General features: G+C 45.8%; 1 protein-coding gene across 7 annotated transcripts in view; it reads left to right on the plus strand.

Annotated features, from left to right (window-relative positions):
• The window catches only part of TOM1 (target of myb1 membrane trafficking protein), a 35,400-nt gene extending 25,989 nt beyond the window's left edge, over window positions 1–9,411 (plus strand). For 2 of the 7 annotated variants that reach the window (XM_084809702.1, XM_084809703.1), the window contains exons 12-13: window positions 1,454–1,529; window positions 2,053–2,204. In XM_084809702.1, coding sequence (XP_084665828.1) covers window positions 1,454–1,529; window positions 2,053–2,127 — 151 coding nt within the window. In that variant the 3' untranslated portion in view covers window positions 2,128–2,204. Of the gene's footprint in view, window positions 1–1,453; window positions 1,530–2,036; window positions 2,205–2,786; window positions 2,850–6,340; window positions 6,401–7,796; window positions 7,837–8,254 lie in introns of those variants that run through there. The other 5 variants (XM_084809699.1, XM_084809698.1, XM_084809701.1 and 2 more) reach the window with 5 other exon arrangements.
• Window positions 9,412–12,282: the final 2,871 nt, after the last annotated feature.

Below are 12,282 nucleotides of genomic sequence, written 5' to 3' on the forward strand. Positions count from 1 at the left end.
CACCAGTTTCTGCACAGGAGTACTCAAGGTGATTTACAGCCATTCAGAACAGCTGGGGCTAGAAAAATCACAACATTACACCCAGCTAACATAAAGCATGCCAATAACATAAGTAAAACTGTTACCACTGCCTGATAGAACGGTTATAAAAACTCTGGCAAAACACTTTCAGCTGCCTCTTAAAAAGGGATGGTCTCTCTGGAAAAAGGAATTCCAAAGATGCAGCATCACAGTCCGAATGGAAATCCTGCAGAGGTGGAATTTGGAGCAGGGCCTTCTCTGGTGGTTTGCGCATGCTGCCACGTGGGCGGGCCCTCTCTCGTAAAATTGGTTGCCAGTTTGTTTCCAGGACAAATTCAAAGTGCTGGTTTTACTTTATAAAGCCCTGCATGCTTGGGACTCCAATACCTCAAGGACTGCCTCTCCACATAGGAACTAACCTGAGGCCCTTGTCTGTGTGACCCCTCCAAGAGATGCTGGGGGGGGGGGGGGAGATTTCAGGAATGGGCCTTTTCTATGATAGCCCCACGTTTATGGAACATTCTCTCTATGGAAGCTTACCTGGCACAGACACTGTCATCTCTTCAGTGCCAGGTGAAAACATACGTATTTTCCCAGCCATTTGGAATTAGTTAAGGCCTTAATTGTTTCTGGCTGTTTGGCTGCTTTTGCATGGTGTTCATTCTAGGCTGTTGGGAGGGGTAAATTTTGTGTATTGCGAGTAGACACTTTTCATATTGTATTATTTTTTAGATCATGTTTTTATGCTGTTTACTTTTATTTGTATAAAGTGCTAATTATGATTTATATTGATTTTGTTTTTTTCCCCGTTTTATTAATTATGGATTTCTGTATTTGTGTGTGTAAGTCGCTTCAAGACTGCTTTGTGCAGTGGGAAGCAATGCATAAATTGGGAAGAGACACATAAATTTAATAGATGATGATAGTATAGGAGAAGCCATTTCCTAAGGTACAATGGGCTCTACCTATGTAACACTGATAGGAGGGTAAAGGAATATATTACAATGAATGCCCAGAATTTGGTTGACATTTCCATGTCTGTGCCAGTCCAGTATTAATTTTGTGGATGCTCAAAAAGAGTAAGATCAGTGATTCCCATACTGGCCACATAAGCTATCCTAGCCAATTAGGGATCACGCTTTCACTTTTGCATCAACCTTAAAAAATTGGTGGGGTGGGGGTTCCTTTTGACGTAAAGGATTGCAGAAAATCCCCCTCTTCTGTTTTCAACTTGGCCCTATTGTCAAAATGAGTGTGTGTAAATTTCAGGCAGTCCCTGTAACATAACATAATAAATAAGAATTCTATATACATAGGAAAAGCAGGACCCCCAAAGATGTGAATAGTTGTATCTATGGCTCAAACAGGCCCTGCAATCTTCAGCAACGTCTCTGGTTATAGGTGCTCTCTTTAACCTGATTCTCTCTTTCAGGGTGAAATATGAAGACCCTCTAGCCAAGCAAGGACTAGCTGGAGCCTTGGATGCGAGGCAACAGAATACAGGAGCGGTGAGTGGCTTCCTCTGCATTGTTCCTGCAATGGCAGGACAGATATCTCCCTGACCCACTTGGGATGTTAATGTTTTCAGTCAATCAATTTATTTGTATACCACCTTTCCACAGAATTCTTCTCAAAGCAGGTGGCACAGCCAATCAAAATACACAAGTCAATAATAAATACAATAATGCAAAGCAAAAAAAAAAAGTATCAGCATCAGTATATCACACAGTTCATTAAAAGATCAGTACAAAGGCAGAAATAGAACAATGGTATTTTAAAACCATTCTAAATAACTTTAAAAGTCTAAAACATTTCAATAATAATAGTCGTTTGTCTCAATGAAATTTTGGAATTATAATACACATTTTGTAGTTATAGTACACATCAGCAACAAGAATAATGCTAGCAGCAATTATAAAATTTTCAAGATGGAATGTCATAAAAACCTGTACCCAAATAATGTCAACAAACCATAAAAATACAATACAATGTCACAGTAACTCTCCAAAACAAAGACTCTGTTCTTTCTAGTGGCTCTATCCAGAGGATAATACAATCAAGATGGTGGGCAGATCTGTTTCACGGTTAAGTACATCATTTTCTTGAGGCTGGACTGACTTTGTGATGACACAGGCTTCAGACAAGAGTTCATCTGAATCATGCTTCCCATACCTAGGAAAGAGGAACTGGTTCTATGTTTCATGCCTTTCTGTCTGTAGGGCACCCCTCCCCAACATGGGTGCTTCCAGATGAGGCTTTGAATGTGCAATCACCCCGCTGGGGGATGCAGATGCTTCTTCCATATTTGTTCTTACTGCAGGGAATCCATTAAGGAAGAAAAGACGGAATAGCTGCACAGTGCCTTCTGACTATTACTGCGAGCTCCACTCTGGAAGCACCTGTGGAGCCCTCCAGATGTTTTGAACTAAAGCCCCGACCAGCATGGCCAGTGGTCAGGAATGATTGGAGTTGTAGTCCAAACTGTCTGGAGGGCACCAGGTTGGGGAAGGATGTCCCAGAGGCATCTTTTGTGGTGCTGGACCATAAACATAGTTTGGGATTCTCATTCATTCCATTAGCCTCTCCCAAAAAATGGCAGGAAGAATGGGAACTTTTCAACCCTCTTTTATGTGTAGAAGAGGGAGCTCATCTCTCTGCTGCACTCACGAATGCTGCATCCTGGTAGATGCCTGCACTTCTCCCCACCCTGCCCCTCATCTCCCACCTTTCCTAGCTGCCTTCAAAGCAAACTCTCTCTTAACTAGCCGGAGCCAGATACTTCCACCGACGAAGCCCCGATCGCAAACTGGATGGTGCGCCAAGGAATGGTGAGAATGTGTCATTGCTGGGGAAGAGTGACATAGAGCTGAGCAACCGCTAAGCCAGGCTGTGGTGCTGACTGAACAGTGTGTGGGGACACACCGGCAAAAGTGACACCAGCTGGGCTAGAAGCCAAGAAACACCTTCCGGTAGTAATTCCGGGTCGGTGGACTGGAGAAATGTTAGTGCAATAAAGAAATCAAGCAAATGTTATTTCAGACTTTCATTCTCCTCACCTTAGCGGGATAAAAATTGTGCTTTTTGAATCCACTAATAGTGCAGCACCGTCCACAAACTGTACAAACAACATCAGTGAACCTATATTGACTTCTTCCTGCACTAGAAATGTTTTCCTACCAGGGACGACCACCAATGGGGTGAGGAAAGGTCTGTAAGCGGCCAGCTCTTGTGCTTCCCCTATTAAAGCAAATGATATGCACTCAAACGGGCCACAGTTTTCCATATATTATGGATTTTATATTTTAAAAAATAAAGGATCAAACTGATCTGCCTTTTTTCTTCCCAGCAACCTGAGGGGCAGCTCCAGGTGAAGCCTGAAGCCATTGCATCACCTGGTAAATTAGGGGTAGGCAACCAGTAGGCCAAAACATCTGGAGGGCCGCAACTCCCATCATCCCTCAGCATTGGCTATGCTGGCTAGGGCTGATGGAAGTTGTAAGCCAAAATATCTAGAGGGCCACAAATTGCCCACGCCTTCCTCCCCCATTCCAACTCAGAGCCTTAATTGAATGTCTGCAGATCCTTCCTCCCCAGTTCCAACTCAAGACTGTGATCATGCAGACACCATTAATTCAACATCGTCAGTATTTTTCTCTTCCTTCCCCCCCACCTGTTTTTTGTAACACCTTACCTTATGAAGAGATCTGTAGACCTTGTACATCTTTTGGTTTGCCCAATAAAGGTATTACAGTAATATGTTTTCTATATTGTCATCCAGTAGCAACTTCCCTTCCAGAACTCTGACATTTGTGCTGACTGTATCCACATCTCCTAGTAAATGCCAACTCAGGGAGAACATTACCTAGCATTGAACCAGCTGGGGAAATCGTCATATGATTGAACACCCCCTGCCCCCTGAGATGCTTTGTCCAAAGTGTCTCCACACACTGTTCCAGCAGGCTTGTGTAAATCTCTCTTCCTTCTGTTCCAGAAAGCTCTTCTGATAAAGAAAACTTGGTTGTGTTTTCCTTAATTATGGCCCTCTGATTAGGCCGGGGGAGAGGAGAGCTTTACCTTGGCAGAGGAAAGAGAATGAGGCAGGAATAGCTTATATTCTGGGTACTGGCTTTAAAGAAATCTGTTCTTTTGGGGGGCAAGGTAGATGCTTTCTTGACCATCGATTTGGAAGCAAAAGATCAGCACATTTTCTTGCACTGGGTAGCAGGAACCTGCTTGCTTTTACTTCTGCTTATGGTAAACTATGTGAATAGTTCATTGTCCTTCCTCCTTTGCTTTTTTCACTTTCTTTTGGAAATTTGCCATTGCACTCAAGGGTCTGTGGATTTGGGCCAGCTTCTGCTTGTATTAAATAATAAGGAAAAAAACCACTTCCATTCTGACCAACTCTACTGCATAAGGGAAAGACCTCATCTTTGAAAACTCTTGCACTGGAGATCAAGTTCACTTTCTCTACCTTAAGCATTTTCCCCATCACTTGGCTTGGCATAGGGACCCATTTTGGAAGGGACCCTTGTAAGAAGTGGCCCTGTCTTCTTGCATGCCTGCCTCTTCCTCATTTCCTGGAATTACAATATAATTCCATAAAAACCAATGTCTTCTGTTTGGGATGGAGACTAAATCTCTTTGGCCACTAATAGCAATCACACCATTGTTGTCCTAAAACACCAGAGTGTGTATGTAGGCCTTGTGTTTCCATTATTTTTAAGAATATAAGAATTGCCTTCCTGGCTCAGACCAAAGCCCATCAAAAAATAATCTAGCATTCTGTGTCCAACAGCAGCCAGCAGCGATCACCCCCACCCCACCCTGGGCAATTCACAAACAGGGCATGAAGATGGTGGCTGCTGTTTGTCTGGAATGTAATCTCTCTTCCATGCCTTTATCTACGGAGGTGTGCTGAAGATGGGGTGTATTATTCAAGCACCCAAGATTCAGTCGTGCAAGAATAAAGGAAGCCCAAATGCATACATCCATTGAAGGTGGTCAGTGTCCACAGTTATGCAGGGAGGACCCTACCGTCCATTCCAGCAGTCCTGGGCTTGCTGCCAAACCCCAAGACATTTCACCAATTGGAGGTGTAAACATAGTAACTTCCTTAAGTGATGATGTGAAAAGGGAGGCCCAGGTAACACTGCATTAACGCTTTCCATGAATTTTGCCCATAATGAAAGCTACCCTTAAAAGAACACGGAGTGCTAGAGAGAGAATAAATGAAGACGCTGTAGCAAGTCCGACATGACAAACCCTAACTGACTGTTAGTTCTGTGCCTGTGTGAGTGGCTGTAGGGAGGGCATAAAACGGTATTGACAGCAGGGAGCGGTGACAGAGCAGAAGCCCACAGAGGTACTTTCCCTTGCTGTTGGAATATGGTTCAACATGTGCAAATTCTCTTGCTTTCATTTTACAAAATCAGAAGTTTCTAATCATCTTGCTTGTGGAGGAAAGCTCGCAAAATACCCTGAAATAGACAGAAATGCAGAATATTTATGGTTTGGGAATCTCATGATTGTTACATCGGTATCATGATTTGGAGGAGCTTGCTGTATATTTGAATATTTGAAGTTCATGGGAAAACACTGCAGCTTGGGATAGGCGGTTTGTCACAGTTGCCAAAAATCTAGTGCTCTGCAACAGCCTTCCCCAACCTGGTGCCCTCCATATGTGTTGGACTCCAACTCCCAAAATTCCCAGGCAATAGGGCAGATGGCTGGAAATTTGGGGTGTTTCAGTCCAATACATATGGAGAGCATCAGGCTGGGGAAGGTTGCTGTATACAAACACTCCTCCCCCAACAAAGCTCATCTTGTTGCATGCTAATAATCCAAATAAAAACTTACTTTTTCCCAGGCTGTAGTAATAAAATGTAAAAATCAGTGGAAGCCTTCCATTTCATGATACATATCCAACATGAATCATGAGGCTGAACAACTCTGCCATCTTTGAGGGTCACTTCTGAAACTGTGACTTAATACAGATCTGAAGACCCTCTCAATCTAACCAGAAAAATTTTGATTCATATCAATGCCATTCAAGGTTAACCCTTCAGAAAGTGAGTCCAAAGCATCTAAGAAGTGAAACTGACAACCATCTAACCATTCTCAAGTGATGCTTGTGTGACTTCAGAGATGGGTTTTATAAGTGATGGGGCCTAAGAACTGTATTGATTAAAACTGGGCTTTGAAGAAGCTCTCCGTTAAATGGATGATACAGGGTATAGAGGGTATTTTTGCACGGATAAATTTAATTCATGCTCCTCCCTATCTTTCTCTGCCTTGTTCCTTTCTCTTTCCTTGTCAGATTCCCGTCCCCCAGGCTGCCCTCATGGAGGATATCGAGAAGTGGCTCTCCACTGATGTGGTAAGTAATAGGCAGGCTGAAGCACTTGCTTATTAGTAAGGGTTGACTATGAACATTCTGTCAGGTACCTTGGGGAAGAGCCTGTAGCTCAGCGGTAGAGCACACGTTCTGCATGCAAAATGTCCCAGGGTCTATGTCTGGCATCTCCAGGTCAGGCTTCAAAAGACTCCTATGTGAAACTGCTGCCAGTCAAGGTAAACCAGCATTTCTCAAACTGTGGACTGGGGACCACCAGTGAGCTTTTAGGTGGGCCTCAGTGCTGCAGCCCACCCAGTACCTCCAGCAGGAGGGAAGGATGAAAGAGACTAGCTGTGTGGGGGGATAGGTTACAAGTATGACAGGAGAAGGGGAGAAGAAATGATAGTAGATAAATAAGAAAGTCATATGGAGGTAAAATAAAAAGTTTTCCACTTAGAGCCTCTGGATCAGCAAATTCTGCCTGAAATGGGGAAGCTGAGTCATTATACCTCCAAAGCCAATGTCTGTACTTAACCTGAGGAAAGCTGAATTATGGAATTCCCTGCTACAAGAAATCACTGTAACAAAGAATTTAGCAATTTTCAAAGAGGGATCGGGTATCAGTATAAAACTGTATCCACAGTTGCCAGCTGATCATGCCAAGCTCCACCGCCATCTGCCACCATTTTGTGCTGGTCGACCTCAGTCATTTTCAGCTTTCTCAAGGGGATCATGAGGACAGAAAGTCTTAGAGCCCATGGCATAGACCATATTGAGCTACATGGATCAATGGTCTCACTCGCTATAAGGCAGTTCACTATGTTCCTCAAAATCTATGGTGCCCCTCCCCATTCTCACGACTTCCCAGGCTACTATAAACATTGGCTTGCAGAATATTGAATCAAAGACTGATTTGCACAGCCACATTATGTAACTGTTCACTTCATTTTTTTCCCCAGCCAGGATATCATCATCACCAATCTCAAACATGGCCTGAGCCTTCTGTACTCATGCAACTAGCTTGCCATTGTCAAACAACATTCCAAGCTGCCTGCCACAGGCAACCTGGTTGTGTAAATCAGCTTCATCACTTACCAGCTAAAATGTTGCCTGCCTTGTATGGTCCTTGACACTATCTCTTCTGATGCTAGTGCAGAGGGAATCTCTTTGCATTTCATCCTTTCTGGGGGCCATTGGTGATTGTATCACTAAACTGATAGTCTTTGGGAGTACAGGTTTGGCATCCACAACTCAGCTCATTTCCCCCTTGAAATGCTACCTGCTTCTACTGGGGAATGGGTTGTGCAAGCCAAGGCAATTAAACGCGTAACAGGTCCGTCTCAGTAACAATCAAATTCGCTGTCTGCAAAATTGAGCCTCATGAGCTTTCCTTTGATCTTCCATGATTTCCACACTGCATTTTGTTCTCTCTTCTCAGGGAAATGAGACAGTCGATCCAAAGGGTGTCACCAGCGAAGGCAAGTTGCTACCAAACCCTGATCCCTTGCCCAAACCCTGATCCCTTGCCTAGATTAATTCTGGCAGGCATGGGATACTCTCCCTCTAGTGTCCCCATGTCTATAAATCTATAAAACACCCTATATGAATGAGCAACACAGGCAAATGGCTTCTCAACATACCTGTGATTTTCAAAATTACATAAGGTGGCTGTTACACCACAGCTCTGTTGTGATGCATTGCAGAAATGTCCTGTATGAAGGAGTCGCATGTGTAATTAACTCCCCAGCAGTGACGTGAACTATAAATCTCCAAATTATCCAAAATTAATGTGCCCCATCTGTGGACACTGCAGCGTAAAAAGTAACCCTCAGAGCTCTTCCAGCTCTGGTTTCATTCCTGCTCCCCCAAAATTACCCCTACCTTCTTTCTTGCCAGAGTTTGACAAATTCCTGGAAGAGCGAGCGAAGGTGGCAGATCGGCTGCCCGCCCTTCCCAATCCTCCAACTGGGATTCCTTCTCCCTCCACCAGCTCTGGCCCTCACCGGAAGAAGGAAAAAGAAGAGGATGGAATGTTTGCTTTATGAGCCCCTCTGTGGACTGGTGTGCTGTGGTTGCAAGAGGACCTGTGTGCTGCACTGCACTCCCCCTTCTTGGGGAGGGGGGAGCAAGAGGGGAGTGGGTAGGGGGAAAGACCCTCCCTCTTTCCTCTCCTCCTGCCTCCTTTTCTAGGCTGCTTTGGGGTTAGATTAATTATTGCTGCATTTGGGGACACAAGAGAGAAGCCAGTGGTGGGAAGAGGTTGCCAAGCTGCCAAAGATGTTGCCAGATATGCTGACAGGCTTGGGGTTTCTCCTGGGCGGTCTAGGCAAACTAAAATGTGTTCTCTGCTGTTCCGTTGTTGTTGTTTTCCCCCCCGAGGAAGAGACTGCAAAAGCCGTGCTGAAAGCTGGTGGTGGGGTTTGTGGTTCCTTACCAGTCCCACAAGCAACTGCACCGAGTGGTAAAACTGGACAGCTCCCTTCTCCCTTCACCTGCACCTTTCCATACTTTGCCCTCCCCTGGCAGAATAGGAATGATGGACACAGTTTTGCAGTGGCAGGAGAGTGCTGTTGGGAGTAGGGCAATAGCACTAGCAGGCTTTCTGACACCCTTTCCTGTGTGTGAGCACTACATCCTGCCTGCAGGCCAAGCAAGTTCACTGTAGCCAATCCAGGCATCAGACTCGTGGAGCATAGACAGAAGAGGTGCATGCATCATCAGCAGTACCAAATCCTTCCAAGAGTGGCTTCTTCCTCTCTGCAAAGATGGCACATCCAGGAGCCACACGCTTCTTCTGAAAATAATTCATATGGCCTATTGATCATGATTCCCCACCATCGCCTTCCCTTAGAGCTCCTCCCCACAACCTCTCCCTCTTGGCCACGGAGGCTGAACTCTTCGTGTATTCGCAGAGAACGCTCTTAAGAAACGGCATTCCCTTGTGTTAAAGGTTAGTGGGTGAGGAGCTTGTTGGGGTGAAATGATTAATTCTGTGTAACTGGGAGACTTGCCTTTTATATTCCATATTAAAAAAATGGTTGACTTCACTACAGAATCTGTGCTTTCTGTGACATTTTGGCTTTGCTTACCAGGATAAAAGACAACCTGGTCAGGTGAAGAAGAAAGAGGGGGAGCAGGAGGAAGCCAAGCAAGAGGTAGTGGCTCCTAGGAGAGTGCTACACCAGAGGAGATACCCCCTTAACTGAGTTCTGTCTGGGTTGGCTCAGGGAGGGAGGGAATATGGACTCTCTTGGTCAGAGCAGATGCCACTGCATTTCGTTGGTCATGGCTGTCCTTATAACAGGCCAATCAAACCCAAGCAACACAGCAAGAATTGGAGATACGTGCTTAGAATAAGTTGTATAGCGTAACAAGATGTATAATTACTCTGATCGCAAAATTCTAGGTCTGGAGAACATAGATTTCTCTCCCCACCCGCCGCTTCTTTCTCACCTATTTCAGATGAGGAAGTATAAGGTACTGTGAATGCAAGGTTTGATGTGCAAGAATTTACTTTAGAGTTTGAAATTGACTAAGCCTGGGGGCCGGTGTGTTGGATTTTAAAATATAGTATACCTAATTGCTAGCTTTAGATTTACATACACTAGATTTGGTAAAGAAGCTGAAACTGATAACCTGAACAAAGATGGTTCCTGTGAGCGGGGAGATGAGAGACGGGAGGGGTGGGAAGGGGAGAGGAGGGGAGACAAGTTTGGTGAGCTCTTCAGTCATTACGAGCCCTCATACCACAGAAGTGGCTCACATACAGCTCTGAGGCCTTCCACCCTCATGATGCCTGTACTTGGCAAATATGCTAGACTGGCTTCTTGATCTTCCTCTTCAATAAATTGGGGATGGGAGTGGATAAGTGTCTTACAGAGCAATGCTACATACCAGGGGTGGGCAACTTTGGGAAGTCCGGGGACCATTTTTGCTCCCCTGACTCCTTCCCCCCTCCTTGTGGGTTGAGCACATGCCCACACCCATGGCAGTGGGGGGGGAAATGACATCTGGAATGGCGACAAAACTCCAAAAGCGTCAAAAGTAACTTGTTTGCAAGCTAATTATGACCCTTTTGTTGCTCCATAGCAGCCAAGGAGCACTAAGAGGTTTCAAATGGCTGCTCCCCGTCCCTTTTTTTTAAAAGCGTGTTTTTTTTAGCATTGTGGACAACGGAGAGGCCTGTTGGCCACCTCTGCTATGCACCAATTATGCTAGGGATTCCACTGCTCCAGCAGAACTACCGCTGTATCTTATTCTCAACCGGTAAGGGAGGGGGAAATGTATCACTCGTATAATCCTAAAATGGCAGACATACCCACATCATTCCTAGATCAGGCTGAGCTGGCAACGGCACCCACATTCCACACAGACACGAGGGAGGCTGAGCCGGGGGCATGCCCATCACGTCCCCATGCCCCCAACATTCAAGAAACAGGACTAGGCAGTAGCCACAGGCCTAGTCAAGGGCACACTGTGGTCCTGTCTAATAAAGCAGACACAAACACAGGAGATCGCTGGTTCGAATCCACACAAGGGCAAACATTTTGCCACACTCCCATGGAAGAATGGCAAGGCAGAAGAACTGGGCAGCAATAATAAGCAAAAGAACTGTGGCACAGTTTGCAAGCCAAGCACAAACACATCCACTCGGGGGGGGGGGGGGCCATCTACACGAGCCTTTTACTCCAGGGAAGCTGCAAGTCAAGGTCCTTTGGAACATACAACACAGTTGCCACTTCGCAGTCATCTGTGGTTTTCTGGAAAATGCAGATTTCTGAGTTGTTTTGCTGTGATGTTTTTCGTTTGCTGTGGGCTTTCCCACAGTTGCAAGCCATCTGTCCCCTCCCCAAACTGACTTCACATTTTGCAGTGGGTATGTTGTGGGCATGCGTAATGCTTGTGTCACTCTGTGATGCCCCTTTACTCCCCCCACCATCCCTTTGCAGCTGCGCAGTTACAGAGGCACAGAGAGGCGTTTTCATTTCTTTAATCGCATTTCCGCACATTTTGCAGCTTCGTGTCTTCGCAATGGTTGCTTTTGGACTCAGTGCCCAAGGGCCGGGGTGGGGGGTGTCTTGGGGGAGGGCCAACTTCGCTCTGGCCACCATTTCAGAGCGATGGCTAGGCATGTAGCACTCACACTTGTAAGTGCGGGCCATCGCGAGAGTCTCAGGCTGGGGAACTGACAAACAGATGGGGTGGAAACAAAGGCGCACAGAACACCCACTTTTTACCTAACGGGACGGAAAGGCACAGCAGAGCCCCTCAAATACAAAACAGCCACTGAAGCGTCGCACCCCCACGCTCACGGGACTGCACAGCTGTGCATTTCACTAAAATGGCCCCCAAAAAGGGCATGGCGAGTCTGTAAGGGAGGCGCGCGGTACATCTCGAGTGTATCGCAGGGCATGCCGACTCGAAACCGCAGTGCTGTGCAGTTGCGATGGGGTGGGGGGTCAAAGCGGTGCCACGTAGACGGGGCCAGGGTTGCTTGTTCAAATCCACATAGGAATTAGTACTATTTTTCTTCTCTCGATAGCCATCGTTGGTTGAAAGGGGGGTGGCCACTTCAGTTGCAGAGATGCATGAATGAATGCACACATGCTTCCCGGGCTGTTGGTTCAACTACTTTGTGATTTTAATTTTTGTGAACTTCCCGGAGAGCTTCAGCTATTAGGCAGTATAGAACTGTAATAAATATCCCAAAGGAAAAGCAAATTTCACACAAAACACACCTTGATATTGACTGGGAAGTTCGGGCCTGGGACAACATGGAGGGACTGAGGAGAAGTGGGCAAACAGCACACTGCTCTCAAGGATCAGTCGTCTTCCCAAGGGAATGCACCCCCAGCTAGATTTCTTCCCACCCACTACTGCCCCTTGATAGCTGTGGCAGAGTGAAACGCCAGAGGGGGAGAAAA

The sequence above is a fragment of the Heloderma suspectum genome, chromosome 7, assembly GCF_057233095.1.
Source record: "Heloderma suspectum isolate Gila_16-S chromosome 7, 16-S_ref, whole genome shotgun sequence".
In the NCBI taxonomy this organism is placed as follows: domain Eukaryota; kingdom Metazoa; phylum Chordata; class Lepidosauria; order Squamata; family Helodermatidae; genus Heloderma; species Heloderma suspectum.